General features: G+C 46.1%; 1 protein-coding gene across 3 annotated transcripts in view; it reads right to left on the bottom strand.

The window, feature by feature from the left end:
* MTAP (methylthioadenosine phosphorylase) overlaps positions 1-18,681 on the bottom strand; it is a 48,737-nt gene extending 30,056 nt beyond the window's left edge. Inside the window, exons 1-4 of one of the 3 annotated variants that reach the window (XM_040481377.1) lie at positions 18,132-18,681; positions 9,005-9,091; positions 7,723-7,781; positions 4,646-4,813 (exon numbers count right to left, since the gene is read on the bottom strand). In XM_040481377.1, the coding sequence (XP_040337311.1) occupies positions 4,646-4,813; positions 7,723-7,781; positions 9,005-9,091; positions 18,132-18,164 (347 nt within the window). In that variant the 5' untranslated portion in view covers positions 18,165-18,681. The remainder of the gene's footprint in view (positions 1-4,645; positions 4,814-7,722; positions 7,782-9,004; positions 9,092-18,131) is intronic. The other 2 variants (XM_040481379.1, XM_040481378.1) reach the window with 2 other exon arrangements.
* Positions 18,682-19,024: the final 343 nt, after the last annotated feature.

Here is a 19,024-nt window from a genome sequence, read left to right as displayed (position 1 = left end):
TCCAAATAGCGTACCCACATATAGAGAATTCAATTCCTTTCAGTAACTATCAGGATTGATGGTGAAGAGAAGAAGAGTCATGTATGGAACTGCTGGAATCCTCTACCCATGTGTACCAGGCACGACATGGAGAGTCAGTAGTTCGGGGTGACAGGTATACGCTATACACACAAGGGTTTGCATCACAGAAGAACCCCCAAATTATGAATCTCGGAGCATCTCCCTTGTGAGATCCTTTTAAAGTATAAACAGCCTCTCAACAGTCTCTTAAGACAGACAGAAAGATCAAATTCCTTCCCTAGTTCAAAGCAATGACCATGGAATGACTGTCAAGGAGTGAAACAAGTCCCATTCTTAACCATGTTTTATCCCGAACTGTCAAATGACCTGTGGCTCTGACAACAAGAACCTCCATCAAGGTAGAAGAAATGGATCAATCAAACCCAGTTCCATCAGAAGGCATGAGGCACTGAAAAAACTTACTGTGGACGAACCTCCTACAAGTTTTCAGTACTTGTAGAACACCATTTGTAACTGGTTTCTGAAAAGCGTTGTGCCTGAAGCCCAGGACCCAGGGCAAGGGAAGAGTGAAGAAACCTGTCACCGTGTAGGAAGAATAGGAAAATGACAAAACCAACACATTCTTCTGGTATTTAAATTCTAGATCATCCATTTTGCTTTCCACAGCTGCCCTAATCATAAGCACAAGATATTATTTTCACTTTAAATATTTGCTAAGGCATTTCTTTGCATGTCTGAGAAAGAGATGCATGACTGCACACACCCCAAAAATACTTGGAGCCACTCCCCTCCCCACCTGTCTGCTGTCCTGCTCTCTCCATGTCAGCCACACCCAGGATTCCCCTTCTCTCAGGCCCAGGCTTTCAACTTTTCACAGGCTGGAACACAGCTGGAGAGAAAAAAATTACTTTCAGAAGACAATGAGCTTGGGGCACCTGGGTGGCTCGGTCAGTTAAGCGTCCAACTCTTGGTTTCAGCTCAGGTCACGATCTCACAGCTTGTGAGTTCGACCCCCACACGGGGCTCTGCGGTGACAGTGTGGAGCCTGCTTGGGATTCTCTCTCTCTTCTTCTCTCTCTGCCCTTCCCTAACTCATGCATCTCTCTCAAAATAAATAAATAAACTTTAAAAAAAAAAAAAAAGAGGACAATGAGCTTATTTTCTTAAAAGAGCTTCTAGTCCATCATACTCCTTTAAGGGTGTATTTCATTTTTAGGGTAGAAATCTAACATTTTAAAAACCACCATAAAATCAGAGCCTGCTGTCACTCTTAACGTTAATGGCCTCTAAGGTAGGCTTGGCTGATAAGCCAGGCTGGTGGTGGTTTTCTCTATGCTGGACACTTTTTTTATGGACGGCAGAGAAAATGACATGTTTTAGTTCTGCCATCTATTAAGTAAGAATAGTCACACTACTCCTTCCTGATTCTTTATCACAAGTTTCTGTCGGGGATATTAAAACAATCCCACTTAATCCTCTGATGACCACTTTAGGACAAGGATATTTTCTCTAAGATAATGTGCCGACAAAGTGACAGCAGTAAGCAAAAATATGTTTCTAGATCAGTCCCTGTAGAAGAATCCATATGTAGTGCAGAGAGAAAGAGCCTAAGCAATGTGGGGCTCAACCTGGATTTAAGAGAGGGCAACGGGCTGCTGATCTGGCTGAGGATAAACAGAGCCAAGAGAAAACCTCATAATCCAGGGCTCCTGTCCCCGTGGCTATCACCCACTGGGTGGCTTTGCAGAATGTTGCAATTTTGTCACCCAAGCTGAGGCTGGGTGGGTGGCTACGGGAACCTCAAGCTACAAACAGCACAGCCGCTCGCTCACCATTCTGTGTCTGAGGTCATCACCCAGAGAACGCATCAGGTGCCTGCCTGAACACACCAAGGTTTACCTTAAATACACGAAGGCCATTACTCATAAGGCAAAAAGTACCGATTCTCCTCTCCTATGACAGGAACCTACTCACGGTGACTCAGGTACGTACCCAAGCTTGGTTACCTGGCCCAGCTAGTGGCAGCATTATTCAGAAACACTGTCCAATAGCAGTATAATACAAGCCACTTAGTCATTTTACGTTTTCTAACACATTAAAAAAAAGTAAAAGAAACAAGTAAAATTAGCTTTAGTATCTTATCTAGCCCAATAAATCCAAAATGTCATCATTGCGATATGTCATCAACATAAAACTTCAGATTTCTTCTAAATGATATTCCCTTAAGAGAAAGTCTCTTCTATTGTTACCAAATAATGTTAACTACAGACCCACCCAACCCACATGCCACAAGCACAATAATGGCACCCAAGTACTGGGAAGGTAGTACGTGCTGGATAAAAGGCACTTGCTAGACTCTGAATTTCCAAGGTAAGAGCAAGGAGTCAGGTTATCTACACTTCACATAAAAGAAAACAGGTATCGGAAGGTGTTAAGGTTACACAGCTAAGGAGTGCTACGACGGAACGAAACCACATAGAAGGGCAACGCTTGTTCTCTTTCTCTTCTCCATCACCCCAACTGCTTTCTTGAAAGAGCCAGTATGGGAAACATCTACATTTGCTATATGTGAGGAAAATATCTGGCAAACACCACAGTTACACCATCTAAGTAACAAATTAACCCAAGGCTTAATGCCCAAGTCAGACATTTCTTTCCAGCACCATCTATGATACTTAATAAATTTGGATCAGTCTGAATACGGAGTTTTATACTCTGCTATACTTTTTTTTTTTAAGTAGGCCCCACACCCAATGTGGGACTTGAACTCACCACCCTGAAGTCAAGAGTCCCATGCTCTCTACTGACTGAGCTAGTCAGGCAGCCCATGTACTCTGCTTTATTAAACACAAGCATATTACAGCCATTTTCTCAAGTCATTACCTCCAAGCACAGGGACTCTTGACAACCATAGAGATTTTGATCAAGAATTCCAACCTCTCTCTTCCTTCGAACGATCACGTTCATGCAATTGCTAAACAATACTGACTGGCTGGTTCAGTCGGTTAAGTGTCCGACTCTAGATTGCAACTCAGGTCATGATCTCACAGTTTGTGATATCGAGCCCCGTGTCCAGCTCTGCGCTGACAGTGGAGCCTGCTTGAGATTCTCTCTCCCTCTCTGCCCCTCCCCTATTCATGCACTCGCGCTCTCTCTCAAAATAAAGAAAAGAAACTTTAAAAATAAATACTGACGGAGCAACTACAGGCCATGCACTGTTTTGAGTATTAGGGATAAAAGTGGCAGATAGGGTCTTTACCCTCACATGGCCTATATTCTAGAGGGAAAGATGAATAATAAACATATGGTGTCAGGTGCTGAAAAAATGACAGGAAAAATGATACATGAAGGTCATGTAATGATTTTCGTCTACCCCCATTATTTGTTAGGTGGAGCCACATGAAACTGCTGATATTCAACCATTTCTGACCTAGAGAATGGTCAATTTCATGTAGTTCAACCTAACAGTTTCACTCCATCAGGGAATAATCAAGAATGCTTCTGATGGACTCTAACTAGAACAGATCCCTCGCAGGCAGAAGACACAGAGAACCAGACTGAATAAACTTTCCTTGCATAGAAGAGGTATGAGAGGTGTGTGGGTGTAGTAAACTCAGACAGAGCAGATGGGAAGGGAGTGATAGACACAGGTCATGGTCTGGGGACTCTAGTAGGAGCCACCAAGTGGCTTCCACTCTGCTACTTCTCCCCATCACTGACTCAAGGTGCAGAGCACAGCCACCTGTCTCCATCCAAAACACCTTGGGAGGTGGTTCTTTTCACCATGAATTGTAGGGGGGCAGGGTGCAGCAGGCAGGAATCCCTAGGAGACCACCCATTCTCCCTTGTGACCTCTTTAACTATTTCTAAGTCCAGAAAAAGCCCAGGAGCTTGGCAGTCTATTACTACTGAATTTTTTTGGTAAAGGACAGTTATAAATTACTTGTGCAATTAAATACAAAGAAGTCCGTAGTTCCTGAACCAAATGATCAACCTTAACACCGTGTAAAGACAAGCAGATATCACGTGCCTGCTGGTACAACGCGGAAGGGAGGGTTCTTGCCAAGAATTTGAACCTGGTTCTTATCAGGCCTCCAGAGCTACCCACTGGTTTACAACAAACACAGGACACAAGGGAACACCCTAAGTGACACTTAAGGATGCAGTCAGTAAAATCCAGATGGGGGACACTACAGAATAACAAGAAAAAGGAAAAAAGGAGGTGGATGAAACATTATTAGCTCATGCATGTATGAGTGGACCCCCCCCTCTGGACCCGTATTTGAACAAACCAACTTAACAAAAGTCTCTAAGATGGTAGAGAAGAGGGGAGCACTGTCTAGACTGCTAATACTAAGGAAATATTAAGTGATTTGCTTGTTTCTAACAGAGTCCTTATCTTTTCAAGTTACAGGCTATAGTGAACTGATATATGGCAAAGCTGGGAACTGGTAACCGGAGAGATTCTTATTCTGTTTTGCAGATGTTTAAAACTCCCACAATGAAAAGCTTAGAGCAAGTCTGTGGGCCTGCCCTCCGCATCTCTCCCAGGTACCCACCAAATGTCCATTTGAGCTGGGAATGATCTTACATGAGCCTAAAGCATCTTCAATGATCTGCTCACCTGTCGATGAACTGATCGATAATGACAATATCACCAGGTTGAATCTCTTCCCTCAAAGAACCGCAAGCTGTGGTCACTATGACATGTGTACAGCCCTCCTCCTTCAGAGCCCAGATGTTCGCCTGGTAGTTGACTTTGGAAGGCATGATGCTGTGCTGTCTCCCATGCCTGTGGGAAGAATACAGCAGATGAGTGAGCAGGGCACTCGAATACTGTTAGAATAGAAGCAGTATTTCATAGAGTTAAAATTATTCTGGGCTGCTTGAAAAACTACCAATACTACATGGAATGTTCCACCACAGAAAGGCAAAGTGTCAAGTCCAGTGTCCTTTACATGTGGTAATACAGAGGTAAGCTTTCAAGGAAGTAACCGAGCACACACAAATCTCTTTCTAGAATGACGATTAAGTTTGAGCTTTGGAGTAAAACTGCCTGGGTCCAAATCCTAGCATTGCCATTTACTACTGGGGTGATCTCATCACAGCCACTCAGCTCTCTCAGCCCAGTTTTTTTCATCTGTAAAATGGATATTACCTGCACCATAGATTGTTATTAAATATCCCTTATATCATCCCATATTTATATTAAAAAAAAAAAACTTTAATCTTTACCAACAGAATTATGTAAGACATCAAAATGCTCTGTATATAATGTCAGACTTATCAGGGAATAGCTTATCAGGGTTTTTATCCTGAGTTGACAGATGACTTCTCAGAAGGTAGGGGTTCATGAATGCCCAGAAAGCATATGCATTTTCCTAAGACTGGTCTTCAAAACACTAAAAAGATTTTCAAAAGAAAATCAAAAACCAAAAGTAGACAAGAGGGGTGGGTGGCTCAGTCAGTTAAGTGTCTGATTTCGGGTCAGGTCATGATCTCATGGTCCATGAGTTCGAGCCCCACATAGGGGTTCTGTGCTGACAGCTCTGAGCCTGGAGCCTGCTTCGGATTCTGTGTCTCCCTTCTCTGCCCCTCCCCTGCTTGCTCTCTGTCTCTCTCTCTCTCTCTCAAAAATGAATAAACATTTAAAAAAAAAAGCAGTTAGGAAACACTGCACTAGACATGCACGAGGGTGGCTTAGTTGGTAAGCATACAACTCTTGATCTCAGGGTTGTGAGTTCGAGCCCATGTTGGGTGTAGGGATTACTCAAAAGTAAAATCTTTAGGGGTGCCTGGGTGGCTCAGTCCTTAAGCATCTGACTTCGGCTCAGGTCATGACTCACGGTTCTTGAGTTCGAGCCCCACATCAGGTGAGCTTGAGCCCCGCTCAAGCCCCGCTTTGGGTGAGCCTTGCTTCTCTCTCTCTCTCTTTCTCTGCCCCTAGCTCACTCGTGCCCTCTCACTCTCAAATAAAAAAAAAATTTTTTTTTAAAGTAAAATGAAATAAAATCTTAAAAAAAAAAAAGAAACACTACATTAGAGGGACAAATAGTTCACAGTCCATCACAATTCAGTTCAATTGGCAGTAGTATAAAAGCCTCACCATGGGGCCACACCACTAGCTGTTTTCTCTTAGAGCCTGGAAAAAATTAATCAATCCTCCCGCAATGACCACAGACTAACAAAGAATTTTGCCTGAAATCAACCCATGTAACCATCTAAACCTAAATTTAGTTTTACTGAATTCAGCAAAGTCACTTCTGTTTTAAAAATGTGGTGTGGCAGACAGGGGCACCTGGGTGGCTCAATCAGTTGGGCGTCCGACTTCAGCTCACGTCATGATCTCATGGTTTGTGAGTTTGAGCCCCGCATTGGGCTGGCTGTGTGCTGAGAGCTCACAGCCTGGAGCCTGTTTTGGATTCTGTGTCTGTCTGTCTGTCTCTCTCTCTCTCTGCCCCTCCCTGGTTCTCAAGGTCTCTCTCTCAAAAATAAATAAACATTAAAAATATTTTTTTTTAAAAAGGGGTGTGGCAAACAGACTCTAGGGTGATCTCCGTTTTCACGCTCCACCTAATTCCCTCCTCCCTCCACTGCAGGTGGATGTGAGATTTGCTTCCAGCCAATGGGCTACACCAGAGGTGTTGGGGTCACTCTCCTGACTAGGTTTCACCTGGCCAGCATGTACTAGAGCACACCCTCCTTCTGGCCTTGAGGAAGCAGGCTGCTATCCTATGACCTACGCCCCCAGAACTGAATTCTGCCAACAAGCACTTAAGCCTGAATGAGGACCCGGAGCTCCAAATGTTGAGAACAAGTGCTGAGTGTACCTTGTGTGACCTTGTGTGACCCTGAACACAGGAGTCAGCTAAGCTGCACCCATACTCCTGGGGCTCAGAAAGTGTGTATTGTTTTAAGCTGCTAAATTTGTGCTAATTTGTTCTACAGCAACAGAAAACTAATCTATGTAGTCTAATTTCCAACCATGTGATAAAAATGATTTGCCCCCTCTGTAATAGTGGAATAGTCCTAGCCTGGTCAAGAAAACAGAGTGTGGATACCAAAGGGAACCCACTCCCCGCAAACCTAGAACTGTTACTACACCAGGGGTCGTGAATGAAGCAGTCTGCCTTATTAGAAGAAAAACAATGGGGGTGGCTGGGTGACTCAGTCAGTTGAGCGACTAACTCTTTTGATTTCAGCTCAGGTCATGATCCCAGGGTTGTGGGATCAAGTCCTGCGTCAGGCTCAAAGCTGAGCATGGAGCCTGCTTGAGATATTCTCTCTCTCTCTCTCTCTCTCTCCCTCTCCCTCCCTCCGCCCCTCTCCCCTGCTTACAAATACACTCTTACTCTCTAAAATAAATTTTTTAAAAAAGAAGAGAAACAACGGACATGAGAAAGCCTCTCTCCTCTTGAAGTTAGAACTGAAACCAGAAGCTTCAATTTTTGTCAGACTTGCTGTACTGCTCATTAATTACTCTAACCACTTGCCTAGTCTAAGGGGGGTGGGGTGAGATCTCTGTTCTCCAGAGTCCAGATAATTTACCCCAAAACCATAAGTAGTAAATAAAGGTGACCGAGAGGCTCTGGCTCCACCAGCACATAAAAACTCAATCCTGTGTCATTACTCTCTTCAGAATTCAGGTCAAATTTAAATCTTCCTTTGGTACCAACATTCAAAAAGCTTAGAATATCTTACCTTGCAAGGAGGACGCAGTCCACATTCTTTATCTTCCCCAAAATTAAGGCATCAGAAGGCTGAACATAATGAAAAATGGTTACAACCCAGTGACGTGGATACACTCATATATAAACAATTTAAAAACTGCCACTTCCACTGTTCAACCACAAAAGGATTCATGAGAACTTGGAAGATATGCTTTTAAAGAAGTACAAGAGTCTATATTTGATTAACTTAGTCACTAATACTGAGCCTTCTACAAGCACAGAAAGTCACAGGACCTGGAGAGCTGCCTTGGGCGCATGGGGTAGACCGCACTTAGCAAGAACTATTTGTAGCCAAGCGCCCCGGGGATTCTGATGTCACTTACACCGATCAAAGAGAGATGTGTCAAGGGAATCGGGCGGGTACAAGAACAGGTGCAGAAAGGAGTTCGCTGTCACAGAATGTAAGGACTCCGCACTGGAACAGTTTGCCATGTTAACCAGGTCTAAGATGGTCATGGGACGACCTGAGATAATGGAGAGGAAGGTCCCGACGACTTGAAGGGGGCGGGGGGAGGGGGGGGTGTTAAGAAAACAGGAGACCGTGAAGTGAGCCAAGGCAAAAGCAGGACTTAGAGAACATAAGGTCAATCTATAGCCTTGGATGAAAAGGAGGACTGGGTTGAGACTGCCAGATGCAGGGATCTTACAGGACCAGGAGAACCATCGAGTTTGGAAGCAGCACTATGGAATTAGAAGGCAGACACCTCATCCTAGCTGGATGACACAAGAGCTGCAAGAACAAATAGCCTCCATGCAACAGAAAAGGAGTGTTTTATTTCCAGTTTAGTTATGCTATTGTGTTCTGCATCCTCAGGAAATCCCCCCTTTGGGCCAGGGCTTACTGAGAAGAGGCCACTTTGCATTATTTGCTACCGTGTGTCATCAGTCTGTCTCCAAAATTAGTATGGAAGACACACAGGCCCGAATCAGAAGCTGATTTGAATGCAGAGGTCTGAAGAAGTGCAGTTGCGGTCTCTGAAATGAGTATCTGGCTTCTAGAGATAAAAATTGAGAAGTTGTGTGTGCACGTTCAAAAGCCATGTTCTGAATCCTGTGAAGTCCAAGGCACTCTTAGGGACACGGTCTCAGCTGGCAGAGCCCAATGACAGGAATACTGGCCCCTCTCAGCCGGGGGCAGAGAGCCCTGTGCTGCCACGACAAAAGCAATTTAAAAAAAGTTCTTTTTAACTTAAAAACCAAGCCAGCAAGAAGAAAGGAAGAGGCCGGTATGTCTCTGCTAACTGGATATGAACCTTGCCAAATGGAGTATCCACGTATTTTTCTGCTCGTCCTTCCAAGATCTCAGGATCATCCAGGCCTGTTCCACCAATTATTCCAATCTAAAGGAGACAATAAGAAAACGACATATTTGGTCATTTTTCATTGTAAACAAAACCATTATTTCATGCAAGTTCATTTATTCATACATATATGCTCTTCACCATTCCTGCTAAGTCCTAGTTATCTTTAAAAAACTGAACATCACAGGGGTGCCTGGGTGGCTCAGTCGGTTGAGCATCTGACTTCCGCCCAGGTCATGATCTCACGGTCTGTGAGTTCGAGCCCCGCGTCGGGCTCTGTGCTGACAGCTCAGAGCCTGGAGAGTGTTTCAGATTCTGTGTCTCCCGCTCTCTATGATCCTCCCCCGTTCATGCTCTGTCTCTTTCTGTCTCAAAAATAAATAAACGTTAAAAAAAAAAATTAAAAAAAAAAAAAAACTGAACATCACAGAAAAACAATCACTCATTCAATACACATTTGAGAGCCTTCTGTATTCCAGAAATAACCAAATGCATGGGACATATTTTGGACTATATGACATCTGTTTCTGACTATGGGAATAACAAAGGTAGCATAGAAAGGTACTTTAACTAGCTTAAGTTAGAAAAGCAAACCTAAAAATGAGGCATGTGGTTCTAACCAATCTTGTTTTCTCTACTAAATGGGTTATGGAGTAAGGAATGCTCAAAAGACGGCCAGGACAGAAAATATTCTGTATCCCCATCCAGTAATGATTTCTCTTCATTATGCCATTTGATAAAGAAACAAGAAAGATTTTCTTTCCTAGGCCACTGAAATCACAGAGCTGTAACAGATCATGATAGAAGAGTCTGAAAAAGCATAAAAAGTTAGCTTCATGTATACTTATAAAATCAAACTATCCTTCATATATAGATAAATATAAATAAGTAATGCAAGTTCTAAATTAAAAAGAATTTTTTTAAAGTTTTTTGTTTTAACGTTTATTTATTATTGAGAGAGAGAGAGAGAGAGAGAGACAGAGCATGAGCATGGGAGGGGCAGAGAGAGGGGGAGACACAGAATCCGAAGGAGGCTCCAGGCCCCGAACTGTTAGCATAGAGCCCAATGCGGGGCTCAAACTCAATACTGGCGAGATCATGACCTGAGCCGAAGTTGGACGCTTAACTGACTGAGCCACCCAGGCGCCCCTAAAATTTTTTTAATGTTTATTTATTTTTGAGAGAGAAAGAGCGAGAGGGGGAGGGACAGAAAGAGGGAGATACAGAATCCAAAGGAGGCTCCAGGCTCTGAGCTGTCAGCACAGAGCCCAATGAGGGGCTCGAACTTGTCAACTGTGAGATCATGACCTGAGCCGAAGTCAGACGCTTAACTGACTGGGCCACCCAGGCACCCCAACAAGTTCTAAATTTTTTAAGTTCAAGTGTTGTATTGCATTTTCCAGAGATGAACTTATTAGTCCTTGTCTCCAGGTGCTAATCGGAGTTACAGGAACCTGATACTGCAATTCCAGAGTTAATTTAATTTGATGACTAAGAAACACAAACAAGAATAATTACAAAGACAACTAAATATTAACTGAACAGTTAACTAAAACTTCAATGGCTGAAATCATTCAGGTTTCCTGGGCTGACAGTTCCTCAAAGAGAAACAGGATTTAAATTACTGATGACAGGTTAAAGAGAGGACACTTTACTAGAAACTGAATGGAAAGTGACCTGCACGTTTTCCTTTTTTTCAACAAAAAGCTTTAAATCTATTGTCACTGGAGTAAAATTTCCACTAAATGAAAGAAAGCAGCTCCTTGAGAAAAAATTCCAGAGTTAAGAATTAACTGAACATCTGAGTGATTTTCAGATCAAGTGACACAAGTTGACTTCTTTTTAATATGTGGGAAAATGGCCACCTCTCTGGCCCGCGGTTTTCTGGAAGGAAAACCAAACAGAATAAAACAACGCAGGTAATTTAGTGAGATTTTACTGAAGAACTGCTAGTTACAGGATCCAGACCTTTGAAAATATCCCCCCAACGTCCTCAAGTGGCTAAACCAGTTTTTGAAGTTGGTGCCACCTTGTGGTATGTTAAAACCACAGCAGGTTACACATTCGATGCCGACCCCACATTTCTCTCGTACCTTGCTACCACATAAGACAAAACCCACATTGCAGTTTTGAAATCAACAGAAATGTTCATTTAAGTCAGTCCATTTAAACCATGCCAATTTTGACAGAAAAAAAAAGTTTTTAAATTCGGTTTTATATAATCCTAACCCTTCCTTTCGCTGGGCCAGGGCATCTCACGTCCGGATCCAATACTGGATTCTCAGACTTGTACATACGAGACAACACAGACTTTGTTGTGAAACCACCTCGGTTTGGGGGAAGCTAGCCCAGCCTCGCAGCAGCGATGAAGAAATGCCAACCAGGGATCCTGCTGAAGTTTGGAACCCCTGGGCCCGCTGTCAGCAGCCCCAAGCTTCAGTCCGCAGCACCCTGGCTGCATGACTGCATTCGGTAGCTGGTAACTCAGCCCTCAGACAGGAACACGTAGTTTCACTGGGCATGAAAGCAAGAGCTGCTACCGCTCCCCAGAAGGTTGGAACAGGGTCTCGGGCACTGGAATTACCTATAGGTGAACACATCCAGTCATCTAACCGGCTCCAATTGTTCATGGAAAACCACATCTCAAAAGGGATACAGAACACATGTAGCAAACTGCGTACTGCCATATCGTATCGGGGAAATAGACCTCTAACCGTTTTTCTGCTGAGGAGGGAGGCCGGCAGTGCCAGAATGGGGCAATGTTGCCACCTGCTGGCTCCACAGCAAAGTACAACTAGGAGGGAACTCTCTCAAGCACCCATGGCCTAATTGGGTGTCACGTGGAGCCTCTCAATTCAACAGTCCATCTAGTACCTGCCTTGCTAATGCCTTAGTGATGAAGTAACTGTGTCTGAGTACTTACAAGTCACAGGCATTAGGCTGAGTGTTTCAGATGCCTTACCTCAAATGATCTTCACAACCACCCTGCAAGACAGGCCCCACAGTGTCACAGTCACTTTACCAAAGACAAAACAAAAAAAAAGCATCAGATTAAGAAACTTGTCCAAGAAGTAAGGAACAAAGCTGGAATAGGAACCTAGGTCTTTCACGCTCAACTACAACGATGTACTACTACCTTCCAATATCCCCTGGAGTCCTTTACAGCATCATACCGTACTGGGAAAGTTCTTCTGTCTCCGTGTATTAAGGAAACTGATGTCCAGAGAGGTCAAATTCTGGACCGGGGTCACAGAGCGAACAGAAATAATGACTCTGGCATCTACGCAAACACCTAAGAAGGGAGGGGACTCTCCATCAGTGACTTCATCCACACTCAGGAAGCAACGACAGGACCTTACCAGGCCTCTGGGTCAGAAGCATCAGCCCTCCATCCAGGAAACCCTAGACTGCTAGAAATAAATATGTTTGGAGACAAGGATGGAATTCCTAGGTCACTTTACACCAGATAAAGTTCTAAAATAGAGACCCCCCCCCCCCCCCCGGCCCCAACCTGGTCAATCATGGTCACTGCCAAATTATAACAGCTACTGGTTCATTCCACACTTTCCCACTGAGAGACCACCGAGTCAACTTCCTTCAAAAGAGAAGAGAGTTTGACTTCCTGAGAGTGCAAAAGCATTTTATCTAAATGTTGGCTTACCTGACCAGAATGGTTATTTCCAGCAATGCTAAAAGGGCTCACACTAACCCCCTATCCTGTGTCCTTTTCCCCTGGTACCTAGACCCAGGAGATTTCACATATCCCACTTGGTTTCAAGAACCACTCACCATCACTTTGAGGCCCAGATACACTACCTGAAGGAACCTAGCACTCCACGACGGCATTCTCAAAACACCGTAACCCCAAGCAGTTGAGACTAGCTCCTGCCAGAGAGGTGGTCTTCCTCTGAGTGCTTCAAGCTCACGAGGAGGCAAGAAGGCCAGAGCTCAAGCTGGCAGCAATCCCTGATCTGAGCATTTCAGTCCTGCAGCCCCGGCTGCCGTTGACCTATTTGGCAAGCACAAGAGACAAAAGTTCTCCTTTAATTGAGCCAACCTGGCTCTGAGCCTCCCAGGGCCTTGCAAAATCCCAGAAGCCCAGCTGTATGGGGACAGAGTGGCCAAATGTCTCAGTCTGGGTGGCCTGTTGAAAACCTGCAATACGGTCCAGATAGCTGGTGGCTCCATCTCGGACAAGATGCCCTTCTCCGTAAGCCACCCTTGTAGGTGATGGTTATGGGCTGAACTGGTTCCCCCCAAATCCGTATTTTGAAGCACTAATATCTAATATCTCAGAATGCAACTCTTTTTGGAAATAGGATCTTTGTTGAGGTAATTAAAGTTAAATGAAGTCACAGGAAGGGCCCTAATCCACTACGACTGGTATCCCTATAAAACAAGATTAGGAACACAAACACACAGAGGGAAGACCGTGTGAGGCACAGGAAGCTGGCTGACTGCAAGCCAAGGAGAGGCCTCAGAAGCAACCAACCGTGCTGACACCTGGATCTTGGCCTCCCAGCCTCCAGACAATGAATAAACATCTGTTGCCTAAGTAACAGTTTGCGGTACTTTGCTATGGCGGCACTGGGAAACTAATCTGGTCATGTGATATTCTGATCAGAGATAACCTTGGGGCTTAGAACATCCGTAGCTTTACTTAACCAACCACCCCTTGCAAAGTCAGGATGTTTATTCTAATGGGTAGACACCCCCCTTGAAGATATAATTCACCTCCTGAAATGGCCAATTTTTTTTTTCTTTTTTGAGAAGGATTTTCCTCAATGCTAATTGTATTCTGTAGAGCTTTCCTTCCCTTGTGGCACAGCAGCAGGAATGTTCTCGGTGTTCCCCCTGGGTCAGCTCCCGGATACGAGAATCCTGCAGGGAACTTTCAATACTGAAGCTCAGGTCCAAGATTCCAGAGACTCTGATTAACCGGGCAAGGCAAGGTTTGTGTTCTTAAAGCTCCTCAGGTAGTTCTAATGTGCAGCCAGAAATGAGCACCCCCACCCTATGGCCCAGACCACGAATTGCCAAAATCTGGACTAGCTGAGGCTAAATAAATAACGCTCCTGAAAGAGATCCTGTCTGTGTCCTAAGCCCCAGAACCTGTGAATGTTACCTTACTGGATTAAGTTACAAATCTCGAGACAGGGAGATTATCCTGGATTATCTGGGTAGGCCCTAAATATCCTTATAAGATGGTCAAATGGGAAAGAAGGTGACGTGATCCGGGGCCATGAGCCAAGGAACACTGGTGATCTCTAGATGCTGGAAAAGCAAGGGACCGGACTCTCCCTTGGATCTTCCAAGAGGAGCCACTCTACTGACACTCCCATTTTAGCCCAGTTAGGACTCATTCTTGCACTTCTAACCTCCAGAACTTCGAGAAAATACATCTGCATTGTTTTAAGCCATCCAGTCTGTGTAACGGTTATAGCAGCCATGGGAAACTAGAACACCAAGAAGCGTCTGAAGGGCTTGTTAAGAGTGCAGAAACCTGGCCTTTTCAAAGCTCCCTGGGTCAGCAGCTATCACACTCTAGTGGGCTTCTGAATACACTGAGGCTCTTTAAAACCAAGATTGTTGGACCCCCCCCAACCCCCAGAGGTTCTGATTCAGCAGGCCTGGGGTAGGCCTGATAACATGCATTTCTAACAAATCCCCAAGGTGGGTGCAGATGCATCATCCACTTTGAAAACGATTGCTTCAGATGTTTCTGAGGCACAGACTAGAATACCATGATCATGGGGCACCTGGTGGTTCAGTCGGTTAAGCGTCCTGACTTAGGCTCAGGTCATGATCTCGCAGTTCAAGGGTTCGAGCCCCGCGTTGGGCTCTGTGATGACAGCTCAGAGCCTGGAGCCTGCTTTAGATTCTGTGTCTCCCTCTCTCTGTCTCTCTCTCTCTCTCTCTGCCCCTCCCCTGCTCACGCTTTCTCTCTCTCAAAAATAAACATTAAAAAAAATTAAAAAATAGAATACCATGATCACAATCACAGTTAGGGATTAGAGTCCATTGGACGCAAAAGTTTATATCACCTGTTTGCTCATCAGTACTGAAAAGGAGATCCTTAATCTATAGAATGATGAGAATCAAGTGAAATAATGCATTAATATCTGTCACCGTTTCTGTATATCTTCCCACTTCCAGCAAAAACAAAACAAAAATGAACATCCCTCAAAGCAACAACAAAAAGCCCCCTATTGCTTGGTCTTTCTCTGCCGGTCGGAATGCAAACTGGGCTGCTCCGGCATCTCCTCACCAGGTAGTCTCTGCCTCAGGGATCTGGCCCAGGTCCCTCAACCCAGCGTGTACTGGCTCTCCTGGGAGTGTCGGGAAACCCATGGGGACACTTCTGGCTGCCACAACAAGGGGGCAGGAGCGCCACTGGCATTTTGTGGGGAGGCATCCAGGACGCACTATTATGCCTGGCAATGCTCAGGGCGGCCTTACAAGCATCCTGTCCAAAATGCCACTGTGACCCCAGGCAAAAAATGAAGGCTCCCTGGCCTCTACCTTCCAGTTGGGGCCTGGTTTCGGAGAGTCGCTCAAGGACTCTCAGTCTGAAGGCCTCTGCCAGCCACACTCAGGCAGCCAAAAGGAGGGCTCAAAAGGCCCATTCATCAGTCTAGACTCCGTGACTTGCCTGTCTCTCTCCATACCATTTTGTTGATAGCTCACTGCACACTTATGATGGAACCGTATTTCCTCCTTGTGATAACAACCGTGATTAATAAGGCTTATTTTTAATCCCCCAGAGCAGCTGCCTGGGGGAACCATAGCCAGCTGAAAGAGCCCTTTAGAATGTTCTGTCTGGGTGCCAAAAACCAGTTTAGCCCTCTGCATGGTCATACGTACAGCCTGCCCGTGACTGATGTTGGAGGATGATGTCTCCCTGAGATCCTCCCAGACAACAGCTATCCTTAATAGTAACGTGGGAGAGCAGCCAGTGGGCACGGGCAGGGGGGTGCAGGCTGCATGATCTCTCTACTCACACAATAAAACAGGACATGTCGTATTTTGGAACTGCCTCACATCTAGTTGGGGGCACACAGGCTCTGGGCCCAATTCTATCACTATCTAGGTCCAGCTGTATAGTCCTGGACACCTTAGTCGACCTTTCCAGGCCTCAGCTTTATGTCCACAAAAAGGGTCTGTGTGGCTATGTGGTCTTAAATGTTCCAGCTCTACATTTCACAATCTGGGGACAGGGTATGGTTTTTAGAGCCCATTTTGCTCTGCACGCTGGCACCTTTTGTCTCCTGCATAGGACGTAGCCTCAGCAGTCTGAGGGATTTGGCGTTGCCATCATGGTTTCTCAAAGCACAGCTGTCACCTTTCTAAGCTCAAAGAGCAATCAGCCAGCAGGCCTAGCACTATTTGTCCCTCTTAATTTTATATTCAGAAGCTCGCCAAGACCAAAGATATACGTCATTCAGTATTTACATCAGGGCTCTAGTCAATGCCCGTTCTGCACTTAAGTGTACTGCACTAATTTCACAGGGATTGTGTGACTGGAGAATGTCAAACAAGACTGAAGGGAGGCTGTTTCCATAACCATCCCTCTCTGCTCCTAATGTCACTTTAAGTGTACTCCTATAAGGGAAAGGTGATCACTTCCGCTGCTTAGCCACTGAAAGCTGTCATCTAATAAGACCTAGCAAAATAATTGTTGGAGAAAAGACCTGTAAAATTTATTTCAGCTCCCCCACTAATAAGCACTAACATCTAATAAGTTTCAACCATGTGCTAGACAGATTAATTGTCACCATCCCAGCAAACCCTGCAGGAAAATCCCCACTTAAAAGACCGGCACCTAAGGAACTCACCTACTTTGCTCACAAGCATGGTAAACATTTTCTGCTTGTCCTCTGCTACTGACAAGGGAGAGGCCTTCTACAAATATTTGTTAAACGCAAGATTCTTTTCAAAATGTCAAAGCTCAGTTTCATGTCTGAGTATGAATGCAACACTCTCTACCCTACCCCTTCTCATTCTAAGTGTCTCATTAAGAGCTGCAAGGGCTAATAAACTCATCACTCTGGCTGAATACACACCGCAGAGATTTGCCTTCTCCCAAAAGAAGTGAACACAAAGGCAGGAATCAGGAGATAACCGAAGAGGGATCTACCCCAGACCTTCCTATCCCATCCGCCAAGAATTTCTAAAGTCAAACAAATTTGCTGAGTTCTTAGCCAATCATAAACAACCTAGAAGAGATCTGAAGTTTCATCATCAATATTTCCATTGCTCTGTAATTCTACACTCTCTCCGGAGACTACAACCAGGATGTATTTAAAAAGCCCCAGGGAAGCTCGAGGCACCCTTCAGAACTCGGGCCCTCCTCTGGCCAAAGCTTCCACCGAACAAAGATCCCTTGTATGGAGACCTGTGAGGTCCGAGGGTACAAGGAAACCGATCTCTAACTGTTTCAAGGTTGCAAACAAAGCAGCTTAAAGCCAGAGGCCTCCAAACAGGGAGCGGCCCGGTACTCCATTTCGGTGAGGTCAAAAAGTCTCAGAATTCCCCAAGCATTGCGCTGCAGGGAAAACTTCAGGACAGAAAAGCCCTACGTTTGAAAGCATAAGAAAAAAACCGGAAGCTCGCACAAGTTCAAGCACCCAGTTCTCCCACGTGGGCCGCGGGCAGCGAGCCGAGTTGGAGCGGAAGCATGAGTACTGCCGGCACCGGGGGCGGGTCTCAGCAGTTGTGGGCGCCCACACTGCTAGTCCAGCAGCTGCCCGCCGGAAAGGAGTGGAGCTGGGGAAGCGTTTTGGGGGGGGGGGGGAGTGTGGGGAGCAAGCGCAGCCTCCGCCCACCGCCCTTCTCCACTTGCCCACTCCTGGCGCGGCGCAGGTGCCTCTGAGCCCAAGGGGTGGGGGGAGAGGAGCGAGACTGCAAGCATTCTCTCTCCCCCAGCCCACGCCGCTGGGCCAGCGCCCCCGGGGCCGGACCCCAGACCCTGCCGGCCGTGGCTGGGGCGCACAGGCCCGGCGCGTGGCCCGAAGGCGCGGTCCCCCACCCACCCAGCGGGAGCAGGGCGGACTGCAGCCGCCGAGACGGCTCATCTCACCTTCACCGCCGCGGGGGTGGCACCTGAGGCCATATCTGCGCGGGGAAGCGGCTGCGGTGGCGGACGCGCTGAGTCCGGAGCCGACCGAGTTGTAGTGGTGGCACCGCGCGGAGCAGTGCGGAGTCCCGGGGGAGGCCCTGGCTCCTCCTCTTCCTCCCCGAGACAGCTGGATTGGCTGCTGGTGTGGGAATCGCCCCCGCCACCCCCCTCCTCAATTGGAGGTTCTCGCGTCCGGTCCTTTTGGCAGACCTTTCCGGTTCTCCGCGGTTTCTTTCTCACCCCAGTTCTAAGTAAGGGGTTCACAGTTATGATAATAATAATGGAGACCGTTAGTTGAGCCGTTGCACTGCCCCAGATTCTGTGCCTTTGCCCTTTAATCAGATCTGTTACCTTTCGCAAGATCCCTACGAGGAAGAGCGCCACTCCCTGCTCTGCCCACTGGTAGCTGCAACCTCGGCCTCCTCTGTAAAATCTGGCTGGTCCGTGTTCCAGAAGTTCTCGCGGGAGGGAGACTCCTCTGGAGGAAACTGGTTGTTCACAGACATTCTGCCCAACTGCTAACACCCGGCTGCCGAGCCTTGCTCTTCCTACTCTCGCGACCCAATCGGGGGTGTGCTCCTGTCCCTGAATTCCTAAAGGACCGAGTAGGGATGAGGTTGACGCAAGACTCCGAGGTAACAGAAAGGAAATAAACAGCGTAACCGGCTACAGGATGACCTTTCTGATGTGCATACTATACTCATCTTAAATTTGAGGGGAGCCTTTTGAGGGAATGAGACACTGCCAACCCCCAGTTTGGCTTGATGCAGGCCAAGGCCATCTTTAACCTCTCCCACCCCAGCCAATGTCCAATACACCGAGATTCAGAATCCAGACTCATGGTCTTCATTGTT

Source organism: Herpailurus yagouaroundi, unplaced genomic scaffold, assembly GCF_014898765.1.
Source record: "Herpailurus yagouaroundi ecotype Mexico unplaced genomic scaffold, PumYag 160, whole genome shotgun sequence".
Classification (NCBI taxonomy): domain Eukaryota; kingdom Metazoa; phylum Chordata; class Mammalia; order Carnivora; family Felidae; genus Herpailurus; species Herpailurus yagouaroundi.
Note: the sequence above shows the minus strand (reverse complement) of the source record. Positions and strands in the feature narration are given on the sequence as shown.